This window comes from Orcinus orca, chromosome 20 (assembly GCF_937001465.1).
Source record: "Orcinus orca chromosome 20, mOrcOrc1.1, whole genome shotgun sequence".
Taxonomy (NCBI): Eukaryota; Metazoa; Chordata; class Mammalia; order Artiodactyla; family Delphinidae; genus Orcinus; species Orcinus orca.
In genome coordinates, this window is record NC_064578.1 from 58,532,039 (window position 1) to 58,556,881 (window position 24,843).

General features: G+C 49.3%; 2 protein-coding genes across 4 annotated transcripts; both read left to right on the forward strand.

Moving 5' to 3' along the window:
* Position 1: 1 nt before the first annotated feature.
* LOC105748719 (60S ribosomal protein L32-like) lies at positions 2-1,767 on the forward strand. Its single transcript, XM_049703322.1, has one exon. The coding sequence runs from the start codon at positions 1,230-1,232 to the stop codon at positions 1,707-1,709; it is 480 nt and encodes a 159-aa protein (XP_049559279.1). The 5' UTR covers positions 2-1,229; the 3' UTR covers positions 1,710-1,767.
* Positions 1,768-7,842: 6,075 nt separating this feature from the next.
* Positions 7,843-24,600, forward strand: ZNF8 (zinc finger protein 8). Of its 3 annotated transcripts, none has more exons than XM_012538003.3 (5): positions 7,843-8,038; positions 12,549-12,675; positions 12,970-13,065; positions 17,526-18,969; positions 20,755-24,600. In XM_012538003.3, exons 1-4 carry the CDS (start codon positions 7,973-7,975, stop codon positions 18,920-18,922), a joined length of 1,686 nt encoding a protein of 561 aa, XP_012393457.1. In that variant the 5' UTR covers positions 7,843-7,972; the 3' UTR covers positions 18,923-18,969; positions 20,755-24,600. The 3 variants fall into 3 exon arrangements, with proteins under 3 accessions (XP_012393457.1, XP_049559245.1, XP_033267681.1); XM_049703288.1 differs by having other exon boundaries at positions 7,863-8,038; positions 20,731-24,600; XM_033411790.2 differs by having other exon boundaries at positions 7,863-8,038; positions 17,526-18,956.
* The last annotated feature ends 243 nt before the right edge of the window (positions 24,601-24,843 follow it).

The window sequence follows — 24,843 nt, forward strand, 5'->3', positions numbered from 1 at the left end:
TCAAGATGGAAAAGCTCACTGCCAGACTTTCTTTACTAGACATCAGATGACCAAGGTATGATTCTCAGAGTGTAGTCTAATGACCACATACATCAGAACTGCTTGGAGTGTGTGTGTTGAAACTGCATATTACCAAGCTTACCCTCAGTTTACTATATCAGAATATCTAGCAGTAAAATCCAGGAGCCTGCAGTTTCCAAAAGGAGCACACGCGATTTGTATATATACTAAAATTTATATACTTCTGCATTTAGGTCATGAATATGACCACTGATGAAAAACATTCAGTCAGAGCTCTCGGCAGAAGTTAGAAAACACAGAATGGAGCTGTACCCACCAGATAATCTTTTTAGTGCATACAGCCACGCAAACTCAACCAGACGTTGTCTCCACATTCATGGAGATGATGGGGAACCGAAAGATACTCTTTACACAGAGCCCCAAACACTCAACCTAAGAAGAAACCATTGCATGAGGAAGTTGGTGTTTGGTAATGAAATTTGAAGCCAGCTATGTTCAGTGTAAACCAGCAATTAAAAACACAAATTGGGGAATTTTTTGGTGGTCCAATGGTTAGGACTTGGTCCTTTCACTGCCGGGGCCTGGGTTCTATCAACGGTCAGGGAACTAGGATCCCGCTGCGTGGCATGGCAAAAATAAACAAACAAAAAACAAATCGAAGGAAAACTAATGATGGGAAGTCTTCTAAAATGATTTTTATTGGAATTAAAAGTAGATTCAATTTTTCAGGGACTCTGTCATGCTCTAACTTAAGTTTGTTGCTCAGTTAGGTTGACTAATCAAAAGAGTCAAGTGAAGTGAAAACAGGGCTCAAAACGGTATATATACAGAATGTTACAACATATAAAATCATGTGCACAGATGGTTGGTTAAGAAGGTCAACTCGGCAGCATGTTCAAAAAAAGGCTGAAGTGTAAATCAGTGGTGAAGCAAGTGGGAGAGGCCATTATTGCAGGTTTGAGCAAGGTGAAAGCAGGTGAGAGCATCGCCTGGAGATGCAGAGTGGGAAAGGCTGTAGCTAGGAACTTGCAAAGAGGGAGCTGCAGGAGTGGAGGTCACAGCCCCCCTGTCAGAGCTGTAGACTGACAAGTGGGGCAGGAAAGCAGGGTTCATTGAAGGTCTGTCCGTGAAACTCCTAATTTGCTCTCCCCTCTCTTGCGTTAAGTATCTGGCCATGGGTAAGCAAAAAATATAGTAGAGAATGAATTATGTGCTATACGAAAAAGTCTGAGGTCCTTGGCGCTGCCTACGGAGGTGGCCGCCATCTCTTACTCAGCATCATGGCTGCCCTCAGACCCCTCGTGAAGCCCAAGATCATCAAAAAGAGGACCAAGAAGTTCATCCAGCACCAGTCAGACCAATATGTCAAAATTAAGTGGAACTGGTGGAAACCCAGAGGCATTGACAACAGGGTGCGCAGGAGATTCAAGGGCCAGATCTTGATGCCCAACATTGGTTATGGGAGCAACAAGAAAACAAAGCACATGCTGCCCAGCGGCTTCCAGAAGTTCCTGGTCCACAACGTCAAGGAGCTTGAAGTGCTGCTGACGTGCAACAAGCCTTACTGTGCTGAGATTGTGCGCAACGCCTCCTCCAGGAACTGCAAAGCCATTGTAGAGAGAGCAGCCCAGCTGGCCATCAGAGTCACCAATCCCAACACCAGGCTGCGCAGCGAAGAAAATGGATAGACAGCTTGTGTGCACGTTTTGTTTAATAAAACTGTAAAATGGCCGAAAAAAAAAAAAAGTCTGAGGGACTAGGGAATCTGGTGTATTATGCTCCAGAACAAGTGCTGCCTTATTTTGGCATTTCAAGGACATTCATCCTAACTGCTGGTTCTTACCCTTTTAATCCTAAAGCAAAGTGTGCCATTAAACCAGCCCCACCCATCTGTGGAGCTTCCCCTCTGTTTCTGATAGCTTCTTCAATATCATGAGAGCTAGGGAGTGAATGATTAAGGAAGCCTCCAACATGAATGAAAAAATATCTGGGGCTTCCCTGGTGATTCTGTGGTTAAGAATCCGCCTGCCAATGCAGGGGACACGGGTTTGAGCTCTGGTCCGGGAAGATCCCACATGCTGTAGAGCAGCTAAGCCCGTGTGCCACAACTACTGAGCCTGCACTCTAGAGCCCGTGAGCCACAACTACTGAAGCCCACATGCCTAGAGCCCATGACCCGCAACAAGAGAAGCCACTGCAATGAGGAGCCCCCGCTCGCCACAACTAGAGAAAGCCCAAGCACAGCAACAAAGACCCAACGCAGCCAAAAATAAATTAATAAAATTATTTTTTTTAAAAAATCTAAGATAAAACAGAAAAAAAACTGCCAAAGAGAACAGATATTCAGGAGAAATAAATATTTTAAATGTTTTATTCTAGGAGTGAGTCAAGAAATAATTGCAAATGAAAAATAAATCCAAGATGCTCTTTTAAAAAGAATAGACTCCCTGAAATTAAAAGTAAGACTGTTGGGCCAAAAAGCAAAGAAAAGAAAGAAAGAAAAAGGGAAACTTCACCAGAGCTGAAACATCTTCAGATCATGGATAGATTCACGCAGCATGAGAAATTGAGAACACAATTAAAAAGACATCACAGACTGGGACTTCCCAGGTGGTGCAGTGGTTAAGAATCCGCCTGCCAATGCAGGCGACACAGGTTCGAGCCCTGGTCCGGAAAGATCCCTCATGCCATGGAGCAACTAAGCCCGTGCACCACAACTACTGAGCCTGCGCTCTAGAGCCTGGGAACCACAACTACTGAAGCCTGCGTGCCTAGAGCCTGTGCACCAGAACAAGAGAAGCCACCATGAGGAGCCCACGCACCACAACAAAAAAGTAGCCCCTGCTTGCCACAACTAGAGAAAGCCCGCGCAGCAACAAAGACCCAAGACAGCCACACACACACACACGCACACACACACACATCACAGAAACTTCTGGAAAGAATTTTGAAAGTAGAAAAGGAATATTTTTTAAGAAAAAGGAATGTTTCTTCTAATTAAAAAAATCAGAGACTTCAAAGTAAGCAAATTGTTTGAGAAAATGTACAGATTGTACAAGACAATTGCAGTCCAAATGTGAAGCAAATTTTTTTAATATATATTTATTTACTTTTGGCTGCATTGGGTCTTCAATGCTGCACGTGGGCTTTATCTAGTTGCGGCGAGCGGGGGCTACTCTTCGTTGCGGTGCGCGGGCTTCTCATTGCCGTGGCTTCTCTTGTTGGGGAGCACGGGCTCTAGGCTCATGGGCTTCAGTAGTTCTGCCACTCGGGCTCAGTAGTTGTGGCTCTCGGGCTCTAGAGCTCAGGCTCAGTAGTTGTGGCGCACAAGCTTAGTTGCTCTGCGGCATGTGGGATCTTCCCAGACCAGGGCTTGAACCCGTGTCCCCTGCATTGGCAGGTGGATTCTTAACCACTGCGCAACCAGGAAAGCCCCTGAAGCAAACTTTAGAAAGGAGTATTCATTTGACCCTTGTGTTAATAATTCTTCCTGGAAGAGGCAGAGGACTCAGGAAATCGGAAAAAAAGAGGGGGAAATATAATCGTTGTTTTGATTGGCCCTTCACTGAACAGTGTTGCATAGCTCTGATATAAAGAGTAGATACTGTTTATTTTTATTTTTCAATTTTAGGAAGAAACCCAGATCTGTGACAGAATAGATTTCATAATGGCAACAGAGTGGCGTGCCATTGTTCCCAGTCCTGTCACCAATAGTAATGTTACAGCCTGTGACTGTTACAAAGTAGAAAGGGGAAGAGAAGTAGAAAGGGGGGAGTGTATCCCCGTATCATCATCTTAGGAAGCGGGCTTTTAAATACAATACTTTAGGTTACTTAGGAGACCAAAACTAGAGCTCAAAACAGTAATATGACAAAAAGTTGGAAGCAAATAGAAGAGCAACGACGTGAGTCAAATCTAAATTCCTTATCAGAGCAGGAAGCCAGTAAGGTCTATAGACTGAAAGAATTGCAGAGGTGGCCTCAGAAAGAACCAGAATAGAAATGGCTAAAAGTGGTTGATGGGATTTGTGACTGTTGGGTAAGGTGGGGCAGGAGACAGCTGCTTTCCATTTTAAAACTTCTGTAGTGTTTTATTCCCTGGTGGTACACTTCTTATTTGGGTAACAAATTATTTCAAATGTGTACCTATAGGTGAGCGAAACTACAGTGCATGAAGACATCTGCAGTTGATTTGGGGGTTATGTACATGTTTCCTTTTGATTCAGTGTCACTGTAAATTGAAAATTAAAGAAGTAAGAGCTTAAAGAAAAGATGTCAGGCTCTTCTGTTTTGCCAATCAGAGTTGATTCCAGTAGAGCAGGAAGGCTCCTTGGCTTCTTAGAATTCCTTGGAGTCCTTTTAAGGCTCTAAGACTTTATTTTCCAGAAGCCTTATCACCAGGAAGTCAGTGGGCCCCAGAGAGGTGCTGGTATCCTGGGACACCTGGGTGGACAAGACAGGTGTGTGAATTTGTATAACCACCAAATACTGAATGTACTCCCCCAAGGTCACTCTGGCAGTTACCTGGTATTTACTTTCCATAAGACCCTATAAGTAACGGCCCACATGATTCATATGAGACTCGGAGTTTGAGACAGGGAATGCCTTCCTACACTGGCGTGGACAGAACAGAGGGGACTTTGCTGCCTGGTTAGGCAGTTGGTCCTGCTGCTGAGACCAACCTTATGTAGCTTTCAGAAGATGCTGGGGCCTGGGAGGAAGGACTTGTGCAATGGATCTAGCAAAGTGAGTGTTGTTTGACAATTCTTGTTGACCAAACACCCGAGAGACATTTCCATTCAGCAAGTCTTAAAATTAGCCTTGTTCGGTGAAGGCACTATTTAGGGACTCAGTACGGAAGATGCGTGTGATGCCGCAGCGCCCTCAAGTCCCTTCTTCTCAAGATGGGGACGCCACACAAGAGCATAGGGGTTATGGGTTCCTGGAGACCACAGCTTGTGGGAATCACACAAGAAGGATGCATGTAGGGGGCTGGGGGGAATGGAAGACAGAAGTTGCTGTGTACACAGTGAGTGCTTCAGGCCCTGCTCTGAGAGGGTTCTACCCTTTCATAAATCGGAAACCGGAGGCTCTTAAGGACCCAAGAAGTGGGCTCATTTGAAATAGGAACATGAGACCTTTCCGCCCAAATGATTCTCATACCCAGTGGTTCCAAATCAAAACGTGCATAAGACCCACCTGAAAGGAAGTGTTAGAATTACAGCTTATTGGACCCATCTTAACATGTTATAAAGAGTAATCTCGGGCTTCCCTGGTGGCGCAGTGGTTGAAAGTCCGCCTGCCGATGCAGGGGACACTGGTTCGTGCCCTGGGAAGATCCCACATGTCGCGGAGCGGCTAGGCCCGTGAGCCATGGCCGCTGAGCCTGCGCGTCCGGAGCCTGTGCTCCACAATGGGAGAGGCCACAACAGTGAGAGGCCCGCGTACTGCAAAAAAAAAAAAAAAAAGTAATCTCAAAATTGTATATCCATATAACTATTTCCTCTTTGTTGGTTTCACTTACATTTGTGGCTTAATTTTTAGAAGACCTTAAACAGATACCACACCTGTGTTACATGTGACCCAGGGGCTCCTTTTAACAGAAATCCATTCTCCCTGCCCACCCCCACCCCCACTTTTTAAAACACAGATACCAAAATAATCATAATGTATATTTGATACAACCAGTAGTGAATCTATTGGTGGCCCACAAGACCACTCCCACATCTAGAGATTTTTCTAGAATTCATGGGGCTCAGCATCCAACTGTACTCACGGCTGAAATTTACGGCAGTGGTGTACTAAGGATACACAGTTGTTGGGACTTCCCTGGTGGTCCAGTGGGTAAGTCTCTGTGCTCCCAATGCAGGGGGACCAGGTTCGATCCCTGGTTGGGGAACTAGATCCCACATGCATGCTGCAACTAAGACTCCATGTGCCACAACTAAGAAGTCTGCATGCCACAACTGGGAAAAAAAAATTCCGTATGCTGCAACTAAAGATCCCGCATACCGCAATGAAGATCCCATGTGCCTCAACTAAGACCCAGTGCAGCCTAAATAAATAAATGAATATTTTTTAAAAAGATACACAGTTGTAGGACTTCCCCAGTGGTCCAGTGGTTAAGACTCCATGCTTCGACTGCAGGGGGCATGGGTTCAATCCTTGGCAGGGGAACTGAGATCCCACATGCCATGTGGCACAGCCAAAAAATTAAGAATAAAAATAAAGGATACGGGGCTTCCCTGGTGGCGCAGTGGTTAAGAATCCGCCTGCCAACGCAGGGGACACGGGTTCAAGCCCTGGTTTGGGAAGATCCCACATGCCACGGAGCAACTAAGCCCGTGCGCCACAACTACTGAGCCTGCGAGCCACAACTACTGAAGCCCGTGCACTTAGAGCCCATGCTCCTCAACAAGAGAATCCACCGTAAGAAGCCCGCCCACCACAACAAAGAGTAGCCCCCACTCGCCACTACTGGAGAAAGCCGGCGCGCAGCAACAAAGACCCAACACAGCCAAAAATAAAATAAATAAATTTATATATTAAAAAAACTTTACTTTAAATAAATAAAAACAAGAGCTGTTCCCAAGGAGAAGATAATAGACTCAACACCCCACCACCACCTCTCTACCCTCTGGAGGGCTGCTGCTAAGGGGAAGGCAACAGACCCTCCTGGGACCTCCTGGGTCCCTCCTGGGACCTTCTCTGCCCACGGAGAAAGGAATACCACCAGGAAATTTTGTTGGGCTCCCAGTAGAAGCCAGATTCGGTCTCCTGGAGGTTGCCTGACCCGTGGTTCCCACAGCCACGGTGAGTGGTGAGTGAACACATGCTCCTCCTGGCATCGCAGGCCTGGTGGGGTTGGGTCCTGGGTGTGGTTGCAGGGGAAATTCCCAGCAGATTGCAGAAAGGTGGTTGGACTGAAGCGGAGAGATGCAGCAGCAGCAAAGGGATGACAGGGATGGCAGTGAGTGCAGAAACCGCGCGCCCCTTGGAAGCCGGCTGCCCCATCCCCGCAGTGACCACAGTCGTTCACCCTTTTGTCATGTTTGTGGTTTGCTGTCTGTCTCTCCCCACTATACCAGCAGCCCCTTGGGGGCGGGCGAGTATCTCTGTTCTCTGCCTTGCTGTGCCTGGTTCCTAGCACACAGTACATGATCAAATAAATACTTGTTCTGTTTCGACTGCATCCTGGTGAACATCGGCTTTTCCTTTCTTCTTTTCTAATAAACTTTTTAATGGACTCTAACAGAACCACAGATATGACTTCGCAAAGGGAATACCCCAAATTGAGAAACAGAACATGATCAACTCTCAGAACCCGCCTGTGCCCCCTCTGGGCTACTAGCCCCCTAAACCTATTCTATTAACAAAATCTTTAAACGTTCATGTAATTGTAAAGCATAGAAATATTTTAAGCACAACGGCAGTATACGATCCACAGACAAGGAAAGCCCCAGGCCTCCTCCTGTGTCTTTCCAGCTGGGAAGAGCAGGCCCAGATTTCAACCCGGGCCGTGGCATTCCAGGTTGCAGACTGGCTTTCCGATGCCAGGCCACAGGGCGCAGACTGGCATTTGGAAGCGGGGCCGCAGGGCGCGGACTGGCATTTGGTTTGGGAGAACGATTCCCCCACCATCGGGGCCCGCAACACCATAGCCACTGGCGCTGGACCCCCGCCCGCCTAGGCGCACAGCGCGGCGGCCTGAGGGGCCTCATTGGCCGAAGGGCAAGCGAGAGGAAGCCCCCATTGGTCGAAGGCTCGATGAACGAAGGCTTTCATTGGCCGGGGGTGCAGGGCGCTGCACAGCCTTCTGGGAGCTGTAGTTGCAGCGTCGCCGGCGCGGCCGCCATTGTCCGGCTGGCGGCGAGTCCCGCGGTCTCTGTAGCGGGTGGGGCTTTCTGGTTCAGGTTCACCTCGGGCGCCTGTCATCGACCTGTCGGCCCAGGATGGACCCCGAGGAGGAAGCGGCGACACTGACGATGGCTACGGGGACGCCGGCGGAACGGCTCCAGGTACGGCGGAACAATAATAGTAACAATAACAACGACGGCCGCGGGCCCCACGCCGGGCATCTCCCTCAGATATTGACCCTTTACCCCTCGCAGCGCACGGTGAGCAGGGTCGGGCGTTATCCCCTGGTCATACGGGAAGACTGAAGCCCAGGTCGGGCGCCCCGACTAGCCCAGCTGGTGAGGGGTGGCGTCGGGAATCGAACCCAGGCCTTCCAGTCCCCGATTGCGTATGCTCCGCAAGTCCTCCCGCCTTTCTGTCCCGGCCTAGAACTTGGGGTCATTCCCGAGGACCGGGCTGGCCCCGCCCCGAAGGCCGACCACCGTGAGCATGGGTAATAGTAACTGGAGCAGAGATGCTTCAACATGCGGAGTCAACCGACACCCACCCAGAGCCCCGCTCCCCGAACCCCCTGGCCCGCGGACGGGGACAGCCTCTGGGGTGAGGACAGGTGACCACACACCGCGTTAACGGGGCGGGAGCGACCACCGCGTCTGACCCTTGCGGGGCTGTGGGGGACTGCAGTACAGGGTAGTCTGCTTGCAAGGCCATCTGGGAAGGCGCCTGATTCAAAGCTCCAGCCTTTCTAGACAAAGTGGCCTCTGTTCTCCATGTAGTGCTGACTCCACGTAGCAGGAACCAAAAGAAATTCATAATTCCTGAAGCTCCGGGTCTTTGAAGTTACAGACTTTCTGTCTTTTTGTTGTTGTCTGCGGGGGGTTGCATTTATTTCACATTTGGAATGCAGAGTGAGACTCTCGACAATCCTAGGTGTGCATGTGTTCAGAGACTTCTTGTTGCAGATTGGCAGGAAATGCTTTAGTTTGCTTTTGCTGTGGATGGCAGGGAGTGAGCAGTGTCAGAGAATACCAGAGCTGGACAGTAGTTAAAGCAGTAAAAACAGATTTTATTTGGGAACTGTTGCAATTGGGGGAAAGAGACTTCAGTATAGAGCTGGGCTCTATTCCGAATACAACAGGGAAAAGTGGGTATTTATAGTGGGGGGGGCGGGGTAATTCTTGCTAAACTGACCTAAAACAGGATTATTGCTGAAGCACCCAAATGAGGGGATGTTATCTGGAGGATTGTGGGGGATGAGGACTTTGAAAAGATATCAAGAGTGGTCAGATATGGAGGGTGGGATCCTGGCTAAATCAGTGGATTTTTCGTAAAACTGAGTGATGCAGAAACGGACACAGAAGCCCAGAAGTCAAAGCTTAGTTGGGAAGAGGGTTGTAAGGAACCAGACTAAAGTTTGGTCAAGGAGAGAGTCTGTAAGCAGTGAGAGGCTTAAGAGAAAGTGTGTTCATTATTGGTTGCTGTGTAACAAACAATGAAAAATGTAGTGGCCTAAAACAACAATAAATATTATCTCAGTTTCTGATGATCGGAATCCTGGAATGACTTAGCTGGTGGTTTTGGCTTGGGCTCATGGCAGTCAAGGTGTTCAGCCTGGACAGCTGTCACCTGAGACTTGACTGGGTCTGGAGAATCCACCTCCAGGATGGCTCATTCGCATGACAGGCAGGAGGCCTGTGTTCCTTCTCATGTGGGCCTCTCTGTGGAGCTGCCTGGGCGGCCTCACAACATGGCACCTAGCTTCCCACAAAGTGAGTGATCCAAGAGGGAGCTATGTGGAAGCCACAATGTCTTATGACCTGGGGTCAAAATTCACACTCTACTATATCCTATTGGTTACGTAAGTCAAACTTGCTCGTATAGGAGGGGGCTACAAAGGGCTGGGGATCCTTGGGGGCCATCTTGGAGGCCAGCCACCACAGGAGGCGAGGACCAGAAGTGGAGGGCTTCTGGTATTAGCGTCCTCTGGCTGCCATAACATTACTACAAATGTGGTGGCTTAAAATATATACATTTGTTCTTAGAGTTTTGGAGGTTAGAAGTCTGAAGTCACCTTCACTGGGCTGTGATCAACATGTGGGCAGATCTGCCCTTCCTGTCACGGCGCTAGGGTAGAATCTGTTTCTTTGCCTTTTCCAGCTGTTAGAGCTGTAGAGCTTGCATTTTTTGGCTCATAGCCCTTTGTCCATCTTCAAAGCCAGCAGCATAGCCTTTGCTTTAGTCAAATTGTCACGTTGTCTTCTCCCTTCTGTAGTTAAATCTCCCTCTGCCTTCCCTTCAGAAGAACATTTGTGATTGAATTTAGGGACCTCCTGGATAATCCAGGGTAATCTCCCTATTTTTAAAATCCTTAATCACGTTCACAAAGTCCCTCTTGCCATTTATGGTAACGTTCACATGTTCCAAGAACTAGGACCCAGATACCTTTGGGGGCCGTTTTTCAGCCAACCATAGCCAGGCTAAAAGAGGTCATCCTGTATCCAAAGATGGAAAGGAGCCATTCAAGTGTTTTAAGCAGGAATGGTATGGGTTTGAGAAAAAACATTCAGGCATCTGGGGGGTGGGGGTAGGAGAGACACTGAGAGCTAACTAAGGCACTGGGTGAGGGGGGAGGATGGGGTCTGACAAAGCCCATCCCTCCGGGACCCAACAGTGTAGAGGAGGAGGAGGTTTGCAGGGGTCTGAAGACCTGGTGGCTGGGCTGTCACTGGTACCCCATGCAGATTAGGTGGTGGTGGGTGGGGGCAGGAGACACAGGGAGCATGTTGTCAGGATTGGAGGACCTTCTGAGTGGGAGGTGAGGATATGAGGACAGGAGCAGAGACCTCCGTTCCCAACCAAAGGGTTCTGCATATTTGCTGCACAATTTTTGTCAGCGCCATATGCCACCTGTACTATATTTCTTTAATATCTTTAATATTTTTAAATCTGACTGTGTTTTTCTTAAAAGAAAATACAATTTTAAAATTGAAGTATTTGGTCTGTGATTTTGACTTGCATTTCCCTGGTGGTGAATGATGTTGAGCATATTTTCATGTGTTTATTAGTTATTTGTATATTCTTTTATATCTTCTTGAAGAAATACCTATATAGATCCTATGCTCATTTCAATTGGATTGTCTTTATTATTGAGTTTTAAGAGTTGTTTATATCTTGTGGATACAAGTCACTTATCAGATATATGATTTGCAGTTATCATCACCCATCATATGGGTGTCTTTTCACTTTCTTGATAATGTCGTTTGGAACACAAAGGTTTTTAGTTTTGATGAAGTCGGTTTTACTTATTTTTTTATTTTATTGCTGGTGCTTTTGCTGTTATATCTAAGAATCCTTTGCCAAATACAAGGTTATAAAGATTTATCACTATGTTTTCCTCTTAAGAATTTTTTTAAATATTTATTTATTTATTTTGGCTGCACCGGGTCTTAGTTGCAGCATGTGGGATCTTTGTTGCAGCATGCGGGATCTTTAGTTGCGGCATGTGGGCTTCTTAGTTGTGGCATGCATGCGGGATCTAGTTCCTGGACCAGGGATCGAACCTGGGCCCCCCGCATTGGAAGCACAGAGCCTTACCCACTGGACTGCCAGGGAAGTCCCTTCTTCTAAGAATTTAATAGTCTTAGCTCTTACATTTATGTCTTTGATCCATTTTGAGTTCAATTTTACATATGGTGTGAGGTAGGGGACCAACTTTATTCTTTTGCATGTGGCTGTCCAGTTGTCCTGTAAGAAGTGTTTAACAGCCACTTAATCCCTATCACGGCTCCCAAGGAGTGATTCTTTGTAGACAAGGAAACGAGGAGGCAAAGGTGGGTACCTGCTCTCTGCCTCTCGAGGAAATGGCAGAGCCAAACCTTTGATCCAGCTTTTAATCATGGCCACAGCCAGCCCACAGAAGGGTTTCATTTGTGGGAAACATTTTAAATACATTGCATAAACTTACCAAAATTTAAAGTTTTCACTTCATAAAATGTGACTGAATTTTCAGCTTCTCACCAGAGATTGGGAATTCTGACCACATGGGGCCTGTATTTCCCCACAGTCAACTGATTCTGAGTCCCAGCCACCCCTTCAGACAGGTCACACGTATTACTCATCGCTTCCCGTGTCACCTCTTATCGGTTAGACCCTCGTAAGCTCTTACGTGGGCTCACTTTAGTCACCTGTGAGCCTGCCCAGTCTCTCAAGGCCAGTGAGCTTCTGACCTCAACTGCACATCCCTCTTTCAGGGAGGATGCTAAGCCTTGCTTTGAGTCTGAGGATTTCTTAGTGTGTCAGTTAGTTGTTGCTGCACAACAGACTATCCCAAAATTTAGTGGATTAGAACAGTAACCATTTCTTTAGCCCACAAATCTGCAAGTCGGCAGTTTAATCTGGTCTCTGTCGGCACCGGCACCTGTCTGAGCTCAGTTGTAGGTCAGCTATGGTTGGCTTTGATCTTGCCTGGATACTTTCTCATGTCCTCGCCATACAGCCCACCCCCGCATGAGGCAGCCCAGTAGGTGCCCAGTGAAACCTGACTTGCATTGCTCAGAACGTGCACTCTCTGGACACTGGCCTGCTTGTCTTCACCTTCCCCTCTCCTCCTCCTTTTCCCGAGCGTGTTGATGAGGACAGTCCAGCTGATTGAGAGTGTGTGTGATGTTTCAGGAGCCGGTGACTTTCCGGGACGTAGCTGTGGACTTCACCCAGGAGGAGTGGGGGCAGCTGGGCCCTGCCCAGAGGACCCTGTACCGTGACGTGATGCTGGAGACCTTCGGGCACCTGCTCTCTGTGGGTGAGGCCCACTTCCCAAGCTGACGATCAGATTCCTGTGGTGACTTGTTCTTCGTGGGTTATGGGTCGTGGGGCCTCTGGTGTGAGGACTTGACCTGGGCTAGGGATCAGAGACCTTGAATTCTCATTTCCTATGGGACATGCGGGTAGGAGGGTGTCTGCCCTTTTCTGTCCCAATGCAAAAACTTATGAGGCGCTCCCATGTCCTGATGGTCCGGAGTCTAGGGCTGGAGCCTGGGCTGGTTCTTTTTCTCCAGAGCAGGCTCCCACCTCCTTTGTCTTTCTCTGTTTCCAGGGCCTGAGCTTCCCAAACCCGAAGTCATCTCCCAGCTGGAGCAAGGGGCTGAGCTATGGGTGGCAGAGAGAGGAATTGCCCAGGGCCGCTGTCCAGGTGAGAACCCACCAAGTGGGAACCCCTAACAGGAGCAGTTGTGCTGCTTGGAAGGGGTGGTGTGTCGGGATCCCCGAGAAAGGATACAGAGGAAAGTCAGCAAAGGGAAGAGGCCAGTGGGGCCGAATCCAGAGGGGGCCAGACGCCAGCTTCAGAATCCCTCCCTGGACGGGCAGTGAGTTGTGACAACAGGGGAGAAGTGTTGGCTGCCAGGGAGGCTCACTATAGGCTCTGTGCCAGGGGGTTTATTGGGGGCTGGTCACGTGGGCACCCCCTACCTGGCACAGAGCAAGACTCCAGGCTCCCAGGAGAAAGCAGGTGTTCGCCCTAAACCATATTGTTGTCACAGAGTTTGGGCACAGTGAGCCTCTCTGACCGGTTAGGTTTGTGGCAACCCTCCCCAAATCCAAGTTCCCAGACCCAGCCAAAGACCAGCCTTGAAAGCTGGCCCTCTTAGGATGACAGCCTTGGGCCGACCCTGTAGCTCTTTTCTGCACGGGCAGTCTGGGCCCTGTCCTCCCGTCCCCTGCCTGGGGCGCTCCCGGTGCTCTGAGGCCTCCTCACCTGTGCTCCCCTTTCTCTGAGCTCAGAGACCTCCTGCCTCTCCTCGAGGGGTCAGAATGCACCACTTCTTCCCTCTCTCAGCAACCTTCCCAGTGTGCCCTTACCACAGGATCGTTTCTGATGTGTGAACTTGCCCTTCATCTTCTCCGTTGCATTCTTGCACGTCCACAGCCTGTAAACCTCTTCCCTACACCCTTCTGTTCTCTCGGGAACAGGATTGTGTTCAGCCGTAGATACCTGACAACTGGGCTAGAGCTCCTCAAAGCAAGAGAGCAGCATTTTTCTCACGAAGCAGGAGCCCAGAGGTGGCCATTGCTGGTGCTGGCTTGGCATTCCAGGAAGGCCAGGGCTGATGGTTCTGATTCTCCTGGCCTTTTCTTGGGGCTCAGCGTGGCTGCAGCAGCTTTGGCCGTCACATCTGTGCTCCAGACAGGGGCAGGAGGAGCTGGGAAGAATGGCGCCAATCACATTTGTCCCCTTTTATCAGAATTCCAGATGTTGTCCATTGAGGTCTCCTTGGTCAGGAGGGGGTCAGCCCAGCTGCTGGGGAAGCTGGAAGGAGGGAGTCTAGATTGTCATCACTGGCTTATCCATCCCTTCCCTGGGGCTGGTGCGTTGGTACCCTGACTACTTTCTGAAAGAAGTGGGCTCTGGCCACGGGATACGTAACCAGCTGTACCTGCAGCCCAGCCTCCCACCTGAAAGCCTCTGACACCATCTGTAGGGAAGCCCCGGTACCTCCACAATAGGGTGTGGCCCATCACCCGGGGGCAGGACTAACAACTACCCTGTCTCCTCTGAGGCCACGGAGCCTGTCTGACATCTTCCAGCCCCAAATGCTGGCCTTCACCCCCAGACCCTGAACTAACTCCCATCAGGCCAGCCCCCTTCCAGCTGCCAGGTCCCAAGCATGCCATAAAATTCATCCATGTAAGGTGTACGATTCTGTGGTTTTGAGTGTATTCACAGGTTGTGTATCCATCAGCAGCGTCTAGTTCCAGAACATTTCTGCTGCCCGGAAGTTGTCCATTAGCAGTACCATGGTTTGTTTTTACCCACAGAACACTCCTGACACCAAACGTGTGGGGTTTCCACATCAACAACCGGTTCTCCACCCCTCCAGACACTAGCCGTGTGTCCCAACGATTCAGTCCAATTCTGACGCTATCTCCGTGGAGCTGGTGCAGACCCCATGGCTTAAGGACTCAGTCCCATAAGGCTGCCCCCACTTCAGACACTGGCCACAAGTCAGGGCCTCCCATACTTCTGACCGACTGGCTGTAAATCGGGAGTTCCCACAGCCCCTCAGGTTCAATAATGTGCTGTAACAGCTCACAGGCCTCAGGGAAACACCGTTTACATTTACTGTTTTTTGTAAATGATGATACAAAAGATACAAATGAACAGACAGATGTTAGGGGAGAGGGGCTGAAGCTCCCCCTGAAGCTGTCCAGAGGCCCACCACGAGTCACCTCGTTAGCATGAACTCATATGGTTGAGGGGGACTTACTACAATTAACAAAAGACACTCCTGACCCCTCTCACTAAGGAAATCCCAAGCCTTTTAGGAGCTGTGTGCTGGGGACCAGAGATGAAGACCAAATACGTATTTCTTATTAAATGACAATATCAAAGGCAGTCACTCTATCGCCTCATCCCTCCCAGCCCCCGGCAACCACTAATCCACTTTCTGTCCGTGGATTTGCATATTCCATTTAAATGGAATCTTACAGTATGTGGCCTTTGGTGTCCAGCTTTTTCTTTTTTTCTGTTTTTGTCTGTTTTGTTTTATTTTTTTATTGAAGTATAGTTGATGTATGATATTATATAAGCTATAGGTGTACAGTATACTGATTCACAGTTTTTAAAGGCTGTACCCCACTTACAGTTATTATAAAATATTGGCTAAATTCCCTGTGTTGTATCAATACAATATATCCTTGTAGCTTATTTTAATACCTAATAGTTTGTATGTGTCTAGCTTCTTTCAGTGAACATCTTGTTTTCAGGGTTCAGTCATGTTGTAGCGTATGTCAGTACTTCATTCCTTTCCATGGCTGAATCATATCCCATTATGTGGATGGACCACACTTATGGACATTTGGGTTGTTGCCACTTTTTGGCTCTTGTGAAAAGTGCTGCTGTAAACATTCCTGTAGAGTGTTCTTGTGGACTGGCTGGTGTTTTTGTCCTTGTGGACTGGCTGGTGTTTTTGTTAAGTACCCTCTGGGTGCTGTGCATGGAGTCCAGTTTGGGGACGAGGTGAGCGAGACAGGCGCCTGCTGCCTGGTCAGGCTTGGCTCCTACGGCACCTGTCCCCCAGCCAGTGCCTCAATGCCTCGCATCTGAAGCATGTATTTTTGAGAACCTGCTCCCTGTCAGCTCTAGGAACTGGCTGTGGACATTCTGGTGTGGTGAGATGGACCCTAAGTGAATGAACACATAGAGTGTGCTGTGGACAGGATTGCAGCAGGTGAGAAGGTTGGAGAGGGCTGGGGTGAACAGGGAGCCTGGCCCCCAAGGATGTCCACGTCCTGATGCCCAGCGCCCGTCCGTTGGATTATTGGGCCAGCCTATTGCAGTCACAACAGTCCTCTAGTGAGAGAGGCGGGAAGAGGACAGGTGACGTCAGAGAGGGATTGGCAGGCGCTCTGCTGCTGGCTCTGGAGGCGAGGGCAAGGGCCAAGGAACGTGGGCGCCTCTAGACACTGGAAGCAGCAAGGAAACCCATTCCTGCAGTTTCCAGAAGGGGCACAGCCCTGCCAAATCTGGCTCTAGACTCTGCCTTCCAGAGAGTAGGCGTGTGCTGCTGTAGGGGTGAGTGTGCGGTGAGTTGCTCCACCGCCACTCCACGCCCTGCCTGCGTGAGGGGCGATTCTGGAGGATCCGCAGGCCAGATGCTGCTCCTCCAGGGTGTCCGCAGACAAGAGGGCACCTGCACTTGGGGATCTGGCCTGTCACACCTAGGTCTTCTGTACTCAGCTACTCGTTCCCCACCCAAGCCTGCTCCTTCTGCACTTTCTTCAGTGTCTTCCTCCCCAGCTCCAGAGGGTCACTGCATTGTCCTCAGCATCTAGGGTCAGACAGTAGATATTTTGGGCTTTGCGGGCAACTGTCACCGCTGAGACAGATTGCCACAAACACGGCTTAAGACAACATACATTTATTATCTCCCAGTTCTGTCAGACCTGACTGGTTTATCTGCTCTGGGGCCCACAAGGCCAAAGGCAAGGCAAGGCGGGCTGGGGGTCGGGGGGCCGACTTACTGGGAGGCACAGGAAGAATCCGCATCTAGACACGGGCAGGATCCAGTTCCATGCGGTCATAGGACTGAAGTTCCTGTTTCCTTGCAGACTCAGCCGAGAGCTTCTCTCACCTTTGAGAGGCACCCGCATTCCCTGGCTCATGCCCCCTGGCCAGCCAGCCTCTGCCTTCTACCTCCTTCTGCTTTTAAAGCTTGAGGGGATTGCTTTGGGCCCAGTCAGCTAATCCAGCATCATCTCCCTATTTTGAGGTTTAAGGTCAGCTGATGAGTAAACTTAATGTCACCTGCAAAATCCCTTGATAGCAGTACCTGGATGACTGCCTGAACAGCCACCGGCAGCTTCAGAATCCCGCCCACCTTTGTCACATATTTTTTTCCTACAGCCCTTTAAAAACATAAAAAGCATCAGTCGCTTGGGGGCTGTAGTTTGCCAGCTCCTGACCTAGGCCAATATCTGGCCCATGGCAGGTGCTCAAGAAGTTTTTGTTGAAAGGATGAATGAGTGAAGCTGTGTTTACAGACAGGGCACTGGGGTCAATGTGAGAGCAGAATTGGGAGGCGGGGCAAGAGGTTAGGTCACAGGCCCAGGGTGTGTCCACTAGCCCCTCACAGCTCTTGGGTTTTCTTTCAGGCTGGGAGTCTGGACCTGAGGGCCGAGCACCGCCCCAGGAGCAGGGCCTTCCTGAGGAGAAGGGGCGGGAAGGCTTCCTGGGGGAGGCTCTATGTCCCGCTACACCAGGGGAAGACTGGGAATATGAGGGCCGGGTGCAGGGGCCCGAGAAGGACCAGGGTAATTTGAGGCAATTGGAATTCAGCCTCAAGGAAGCACTGGTTCAAGATGGAAGCCACGAAGGTCTCAGACCTGGGGAAAACTGTGTCCTGAGTCCAAACCCAAATCCCCTCCCGGAGACTTCCAGGACAGAGTGTTTGTGTGCTCCCGACTCATGGGTTACAAGCTCGCAGCAGAACCCGAGTGCAGTCCGTGAGCAGATGGGCTCCTCGGGAAGACAGCCGCATGACAACAGTGACTGCAGCAACTCTTCTGGTCAGGCGGTTCTGGAACCAGAACCCGAGCCTGTGCGCAGCCAAGTGCCGGACAAACCCTACAAGTGCGCGGACTGCGGCAAGTCCTTCAACCACAACGCGCACCTCACGGTGCACCGGAGGATCCATACGGGTGAAAGGCCGTACGCGTGCAAGGAGTGCGGCAAGGCCTTCAGCCAGAACTCCTCGCTGGTGCAGCACGAGCGCATCCACACGGGCCACAAGCCCTACAAGTGCGCGGACTGCGGCAAGTCGTTCTGCCACAGCACGCACCTAACGGTGCACCGGAGGATCCACACCGGGGAGAAGCCCTATGCGTGCCAGGACTGCGGGCGGGCCTTCAACCAGAACTCGTCCCTGGGCCGCCACCGGCGCACGCACACCGGGGAGAAGCCGTTCACCTGCAGCGTGTGCGGCAAGGCCTTCTCGCGCACCACGTGCCTGTTCCTGCATCTGAGGACGCACACGGCCGAGAGACCCTACGAGTGCAGCCGCTGTGGCAAGGGCTTCCGGCACAGCTCGTCCCTGGCCCAGCACCAGCGCAAGCACGCCGGCGAGGGCCCCTACGACTGCCGCCAGAGGCTGGCCTTCGAGCCCACGCCGGCGTGGCCGGAGCCCCTGACCCCTGGGGAGGGGGCTACCCGCAGCGACAGGCCCTTCAGGTGCGGCCAGTGCGGCAAGTGTTTCACGCAGAGCTCGCACCTCATCCGACACCAGATAACGCACACCAGGGAGGATCCCCGAGGCCGGGGCCGGCGGCGCCCGCAGCCCTGCAGCCGGAGCCCGCACCTCGGGCGGCACCAGCTCGGGCCCACGGGTGAGAGCCCTGGGGCCGGGACAAAGGCAGGGCAGCCGGCAGGCAGGGCACTGGCCCTGTTTGACATCCACGAAATCATGCAAGAGAAAAACCCAGTGCACGTTATTGGGGTGGAAGAGCCTTCTGTGGGCACGTCCGTGTTGTTTGACATCAGAGAATCCACCTAGGGGAGAAACTCTGCGGATGACTTTTGAACCACAGGTACAAAAATGTGGTAAGTCCTACAAGGTGTATTTATGGAAGGGGGGCTGGGGTAGAAATGCCCTCTGATTTCCTAAGGAAATGACGCTTCCCAAACACCTGAGCTCAGTGGTTCTCCAATCTATCAAGCCCAGTACCCTGAAATGAATTGACAGGTAATGTAACCCCCACACGTGTAATGTTGAAAAATCCATACGTGCCCCCATTTTGTAAAGGATAATTAAAGCAAAAGTAATTTACAGTAGGGTAACGTGTGCTGACTTGGTGGTATCTCTCCCCGTGACCTTGTGGCCATTGTGCCCGGAGACCTGGGGCATTGCCTGTTGCCGTCTGGTACACGGGGTGTAGTGTTGACCATGGAAATGTTACGAGAGGCATTCCTGTGTGGGTGTGATTTCCCAAAGTGGTGACTAAGTCTTGGAAAAGGTTTGAACAAAACAAAATGCCAGTGCATTTCTGGAAGGTTTATGTATAACATTTAAACTTGCAGGAATGAATTGGTTTGTACATGGAGTTGACCCAGGGTCTCAATTCATACATTACAGACAGGTGGTTGCACACATACGTGCATGGTCCCTTGGGGCCAGTTCTGCACTTCAGAGTCATTAGAGCATGCATGGCAGCCACACTCATGCCCAAATCAAATGTCAGAGGAGCCCCCGTGAAATTGCACAGTGTTCCCTGGGGGGTGTCACAGCTCCCGCTGGAAACCATCGCCTTAGAACAGCAGTGTGGCCTGTGCTGGAGGTTCTCACTCAGAGTGCTTTTGTTCCCCAGGAGACACTTGGCGATGTCTGGACGAATTTCGGTTGTCATGACTGGTGGGAGGGAGGGGTGCCCCTGGCATCCAGTAGGGGAGGCCAGGGATGCTGCTGAACATCCTATAAAGCCCCAGACAGCCCCTCAGCAAAGAATCACATGGCCCTGAGGTGGAGAAACCATGCCCAGCACAAGAGCCGATTTTCCCCGGACTCTGTAAATTGATTGATCAGGGCTGTATTAACAATCCTATACGTTTGATTTTAACAAGTGATATCATGAGCATGTGCACAACATGTTTTTTAGTAATTTTTTTCCACTGTTTTTTAGCATTCGTAGTTGGTATGAAGGAAAAGAATCCACTTATTTTTCTGAGTAATCTAAATTTTATTTCGGACATTCCATGTAAAACATGGATAATACATTTTCACTGGCACCCCTGCCTGCCACGGGATTATTTTTACATCAGCCTCAGAAATCTTGTCATTTCATCCATTTTTCTGGATATCTCTAAAAAGCATGGACTTTTAAATATGTATATAAAATCACGTTAGCCCATGCTGACAGAAACCATTTTCATAATCATTCTGAGCCGTCATTTGCCTTTTTCACCAAGTTCATGTTTGCACTGATAGTGCAAAAGCAACAGTGAGTAAAGCTGCCAGACCCTGAGTGGGAATCAAGGAAGTGGTCCCGAGCTTGTTGTTCATAGTCTTCCTTCCCTGGCATTTCAGTAGAGGAAAAAAAAATGTTGGTTTCTTTTAAGAATGTCTGGGATGAAGCAGGAAAAATGATTAATTTCATTAAATCTCGAGTAAAACTATAACCATTTTCACATCTAAACAGAAATAACAGTAATTCCTCAATATATTATTAAGTATCTAGTGTTCAGATGTTCCTGGTTGCCTCATAAATTTTGTTTTGTTCTCTATTTGGTTTGTTCTAATCATGATCTAAACAAAAATCACACGGTGCATTTGTTTAATATTTTTCTTAGGTCTCTTTTAATCTATAGGTCTCCTTTCTTTTTCTTTTTTAGTCTTTTATATGTTGGGGGAAACAAACAACAGGATAACCTAAATTTTGTCCCCATCCCAAGCCTGCCCATCAGACCCTCCTTGGCCTGGTGGAGTGACTTCTGATTTGGCGTCAAGTCACCAGGCTGTGCTGAGGGGCTGTGTGAATGGTGTGACTCACTGTTCTGTTCTCAAAGTTCGTCTGCCCCATCTCAAGCACGGCTCCCCATCTTGCTGGGGTCTCTGCTGGAAGACCTTCGGAAGACTTTTCAGCTGTCAATGCCCAGGAAAGAGAGACGTCTGAGAAAATGGTTTATTTGTATACGATGCAGAACATTCTAACATGACCATTTTCATGTCCACAATTGGAAACTTCGTCTGGATCATCTTTTTGCTTTCCTCCAACTTTACTCCTCAGGAAAGCAAAACCTTGTCACCTTTGTCTATGCTGTTCTTGACATAAAGAAGAACATTGTGTTCGAGATGTGATCCTTGGTATCTCATAGCAGAAAGGATTAAAACCAAGGATTTAAACCTGCCTGCTTTCTAACCTACAATGAAAGGCGAAATGCCCATCCTGCCGGGACACTATGTCGTGTGCTCCGGTTATACAACATGGTTCCTTTTTTTGTTTGTTTGCTGTTCCCACTGCAGCTGAGCTCTAGTGAAGTTAAACACAAACCATAAACATCAAAAATTGGAAGGAAGGAAAATTGGTTATGGTACATCTCAGCTTGTGGAAATTGTTCATAAAAATGTCCACAGAATGTTGGGTTAGCAGAGCGTCAAGTTGAATGGAAGAAGTATCATCGTGGAAGGATACAACGGCAGTTCTAAGACCTCTGTCAGAATGGCTGAGCATCAGCTCTCGCTGCCGAGACGTGATGGTTGAGTGTCAGAACCCTGTCAGAACTTTCTCGTGTCCATTTCTGTTCTTTGGGTGCTGTGGGTGTCACAGCCAGTGGGGTTTCCATCCCAGCAGAGCTGGCCTCCAGGACGCTCAGAGCCAGCCTCACTGCTCATCTCCAGAGGTTCCACAAGAGCCCTTGAAGCCTCGCGTTTGCTTCTCTGCGCTCACCTGTCCTCTGGGCTTGTCCTCATGGACTTCCCTTGTTGGCTCTCACTGTCACAACACCTCTGTCCTCGTGGCTTAGCCCACACCACCTGCCACTTCATTCTTAGCAAATAACCTTCTCTTTCCATGGCTCAGAAAAGGTGTGTTTTCAGACAGGCAGTGCCTCACAGTTCTGTGAGGTGGTGGCATTTTACATGCAGGAAGATGGGGCCCAGGACAAAAGTAGCCATGGCCAGCTCGCACAGCTAGGAGCCAGAACTTGAAGTCAGCATCCCGTTAACAATGACTTAAACAGATCAGGCTGTGTCCTCAGGGCCTCAGCTACGTCAGAGGCAGTGTTTTCTCTCCCACCCCGGCCCTCCTCATCGCAGGGAGACTGCTGCAGCCTCAGCAGTTGCGTCCACGATCAGGACTGGAGGACGGGGGAAGGGCAGGCCTATGCTCGTCTCTCCAGTGAGGTTTCAAAGAAAAGCCTTTCCCCGAAGCTTCCAGCCAGTGCTCCTTATGTCTCACTGGCCAAGCCTGGGTCACAGGGCGCCGTCTAACGACGAGGGCGCTTGGAAAGCTAGTGTTCAGCTTCTCTAACCTCTGTGGCTGAGACCGCACCCTTCAGAAGAAGGTCTCGGGAAGCAGGTAATGGATAGGCAGCTGGCAGCACCCTCAGCCCTCCGCCTCCAGTCTCTTCTTGGAGGAGTCGCTCCAAGGAAGCGCACTTCCTGATCAGATGCCGCCACCACCTCTCGGCTCGGCCTCTTCATCCCCTGGATAGTTCAGCCTGCCGGCCAGGCCCCCTTCCCTATAATGCTTGGTCCCCTGACATTCTGGAACAGCCCACTCTTCCAGATCCCTTCTACCTCTCGAGGGGCTTCTTGCCCTCCCCTCCCCTCCCCTCTTAAATGTTGGGGTCCCTGGGGCGTGGTCCCGGAGGCCCATTGCATGCGCCGCTCACTCCCACATCTTGGTCTCTGAGCTTCAGGCTAGAACAGCAGCTGCATGCTGCTGGGCAGCTCCCCTAGATGTCCTGCAAAGTCCCAAAACACAGCCTACCTGGAGGGAAAGGCCATTTTCCAGGCCAAACCTGTTCCTCCTCCCCTGGGCCCTTGCACGGGGGTGGTTGCTACCCCTCACCCCATCCCTCAAGCCAGAAGATAGATATCCTGTGAGTTTTACCATCTGAACATCTCAGCTGTCTTCATTCCATTCCATTCCATTCCCACTGCCACCACTGGTGCAGGATGGCCACGAGAGGGGGAGTGACATGACACCAAGTGGCCTGGCCACCAGAGCCCTCCCCACTTTTGACTTTACCTCCTCACGGCCCCACCCGCGGTGTGGGGTGCAGACTCGGAATGCTCCCACTGCCAGTGTGCTCTGAGGAGGGGAGTCCCCGCGGTAACTTCACAGCTCTGGACAGCGTGGAATCCAGGCCTGCGATTGCCCCGTTCCCTCCGCCTTGGCCCGAAAAGTGGCAGCTGCCGAAGGGTCATGTTTCCACAGTTCTCAGAGTGGACACTGGGTGGGCTGAGGCCACAGTGGCCTCACCAGGTAAGCCTGGAACAAGCTTGTCACTGTTGCCGTTTGCCGCCCTCTCCCATGCACTGTAGATCTTTGGGAATTTTCCATTTCTCTTTTCGGGTCACGTTTTCTAGGCATCATATTCCTACTAATTTCCTTACAGATGCTTTGAAACCAAGTCAGATAAGAAACTCCTCAGGGGAAATTACTATAAACTAGGGAGAATATATGGTTTTATCAGTTTGTCAAAGTAATGCAAATTCTTTGTAGCAAAACCTGTAAAATGCACAAAAGTAAAATACACGTAAGTATGGAGGCTTATTTAAATTTTAATTCCTCATACTTCCACCATCCAGAGATGGTCATTACCTAAGATTTTGTTAATTTTCCTTGTAATTTTTTCTTGAAATATACATGTGTGTATACATAGAGTGAACATTAAATCTTATACACACAACAAAAATATTTATGTGTAGTTATCTTGTGTTTAGAAAATTAGAATCCCTTCTGTTTCTCTTGTAACATGTACTTCTTTCTCTATCTTGAACATTTTCCTCTGAAAATGGATTTCATGTAGCTTTTTAAATTACCTTTCAGGAGGATTGTAACAATGTGACCTCCACCCAGCATCTTACCAGCCTTGACTTTTATCCAAAAGGGGGAGGAGGGATTCATACACATTTCTGAAGGAGTATGAATTGATACAGCCTCTGTGAAGGGCACTTTGTTGGTTGCTATCTAAATTACAAACACTTTGTCTCAGCAAACCAGTTGCTGATAATGAATCCTACAGATATATTTGTACCCGTGCAAACTGTATGTAGTTTTAACCATGGTATTGATCTCAAAAGTGAAAATTTGGAAACAACCTCAGTGTCCACCACGTGGAACTGGCTAAGTGATTTATGGTGGACTGGCTGGCTTTTACACAGCCCTTAAAATGGGGGCTGTCTTTATGAACTGTGGAAAAGAGCACCAAGATTGTTAAGTGAAAAGGTATAAACCAGTTTGTATGGTATGTTTCCATTTGTGTAAAGAAGAAGCCATTGCTTATGCACACACACACACACACACACACACACACACTATATCTGAAGGGTACAGAGTGAACATACATACTACTATATATACTACTTGCTCTTGGAGAGGAGAAGTGAGGGGAAAAGGATGAATAATTTTCACTCTATATCTTTTGATATTTTTGGAATTTTGAAACATGTAAAAGTATTACCAGTTCAAAAAATAAATTTAAACAAAACCTTAATTCTTTAAAATTAAACTAAGTTTGTTCATTTGTTTCATTGTTCATTGTCTGTCTCCCCCCAGTTAAATGTCCCCATGACTGTGTGTCTTGGCCACACCTGTTCTGTGTATATGCACACGTGTGTGTTGAGCTAACAGGACCAATTGAGTGTAAAACAGCATAGACTCCATAAAGTTTCCTGCAAGCTAGTTGTAGCACATACATTTCCCATCAATAAACCAATCTATAGTAGGAATAGAAGAAAGTTTTATTTGAGCC

Excerpts from the sequence above, each read along its gene's own strand:
- ZNF8 (XM_012538003.3), top strand. The coding sequence starts at position 7,973 with ATGGACCCCGAGGAGGAAGCGGCGACACTGACGATGGCTACGGGGACG. Across the intron at positions 12,676-12,969 it reads CGGGCACCTGCTCTCTGTGG|GGCCTGAGCTTCCCAAACCC; the intron begins GTGAGGCCCACT and ends CTCTGTTTCCAG. Across the intron at positions 13,066-17,525 it reads TGCCCAGGGCCGCTGTCCAG|GCTGGGAGTCTGGACCTGAG; the intron begins GTGAGAACCCAC and ends GTTTTCTTTCAG.
- LOC105748719 (XM_049703322.1), top strand. The coding sequence starts at position 1,230 with ATGTGCTATACGAAAAAGTCTGAGGTCCTTGGCGCTGCCTACGGAGGT.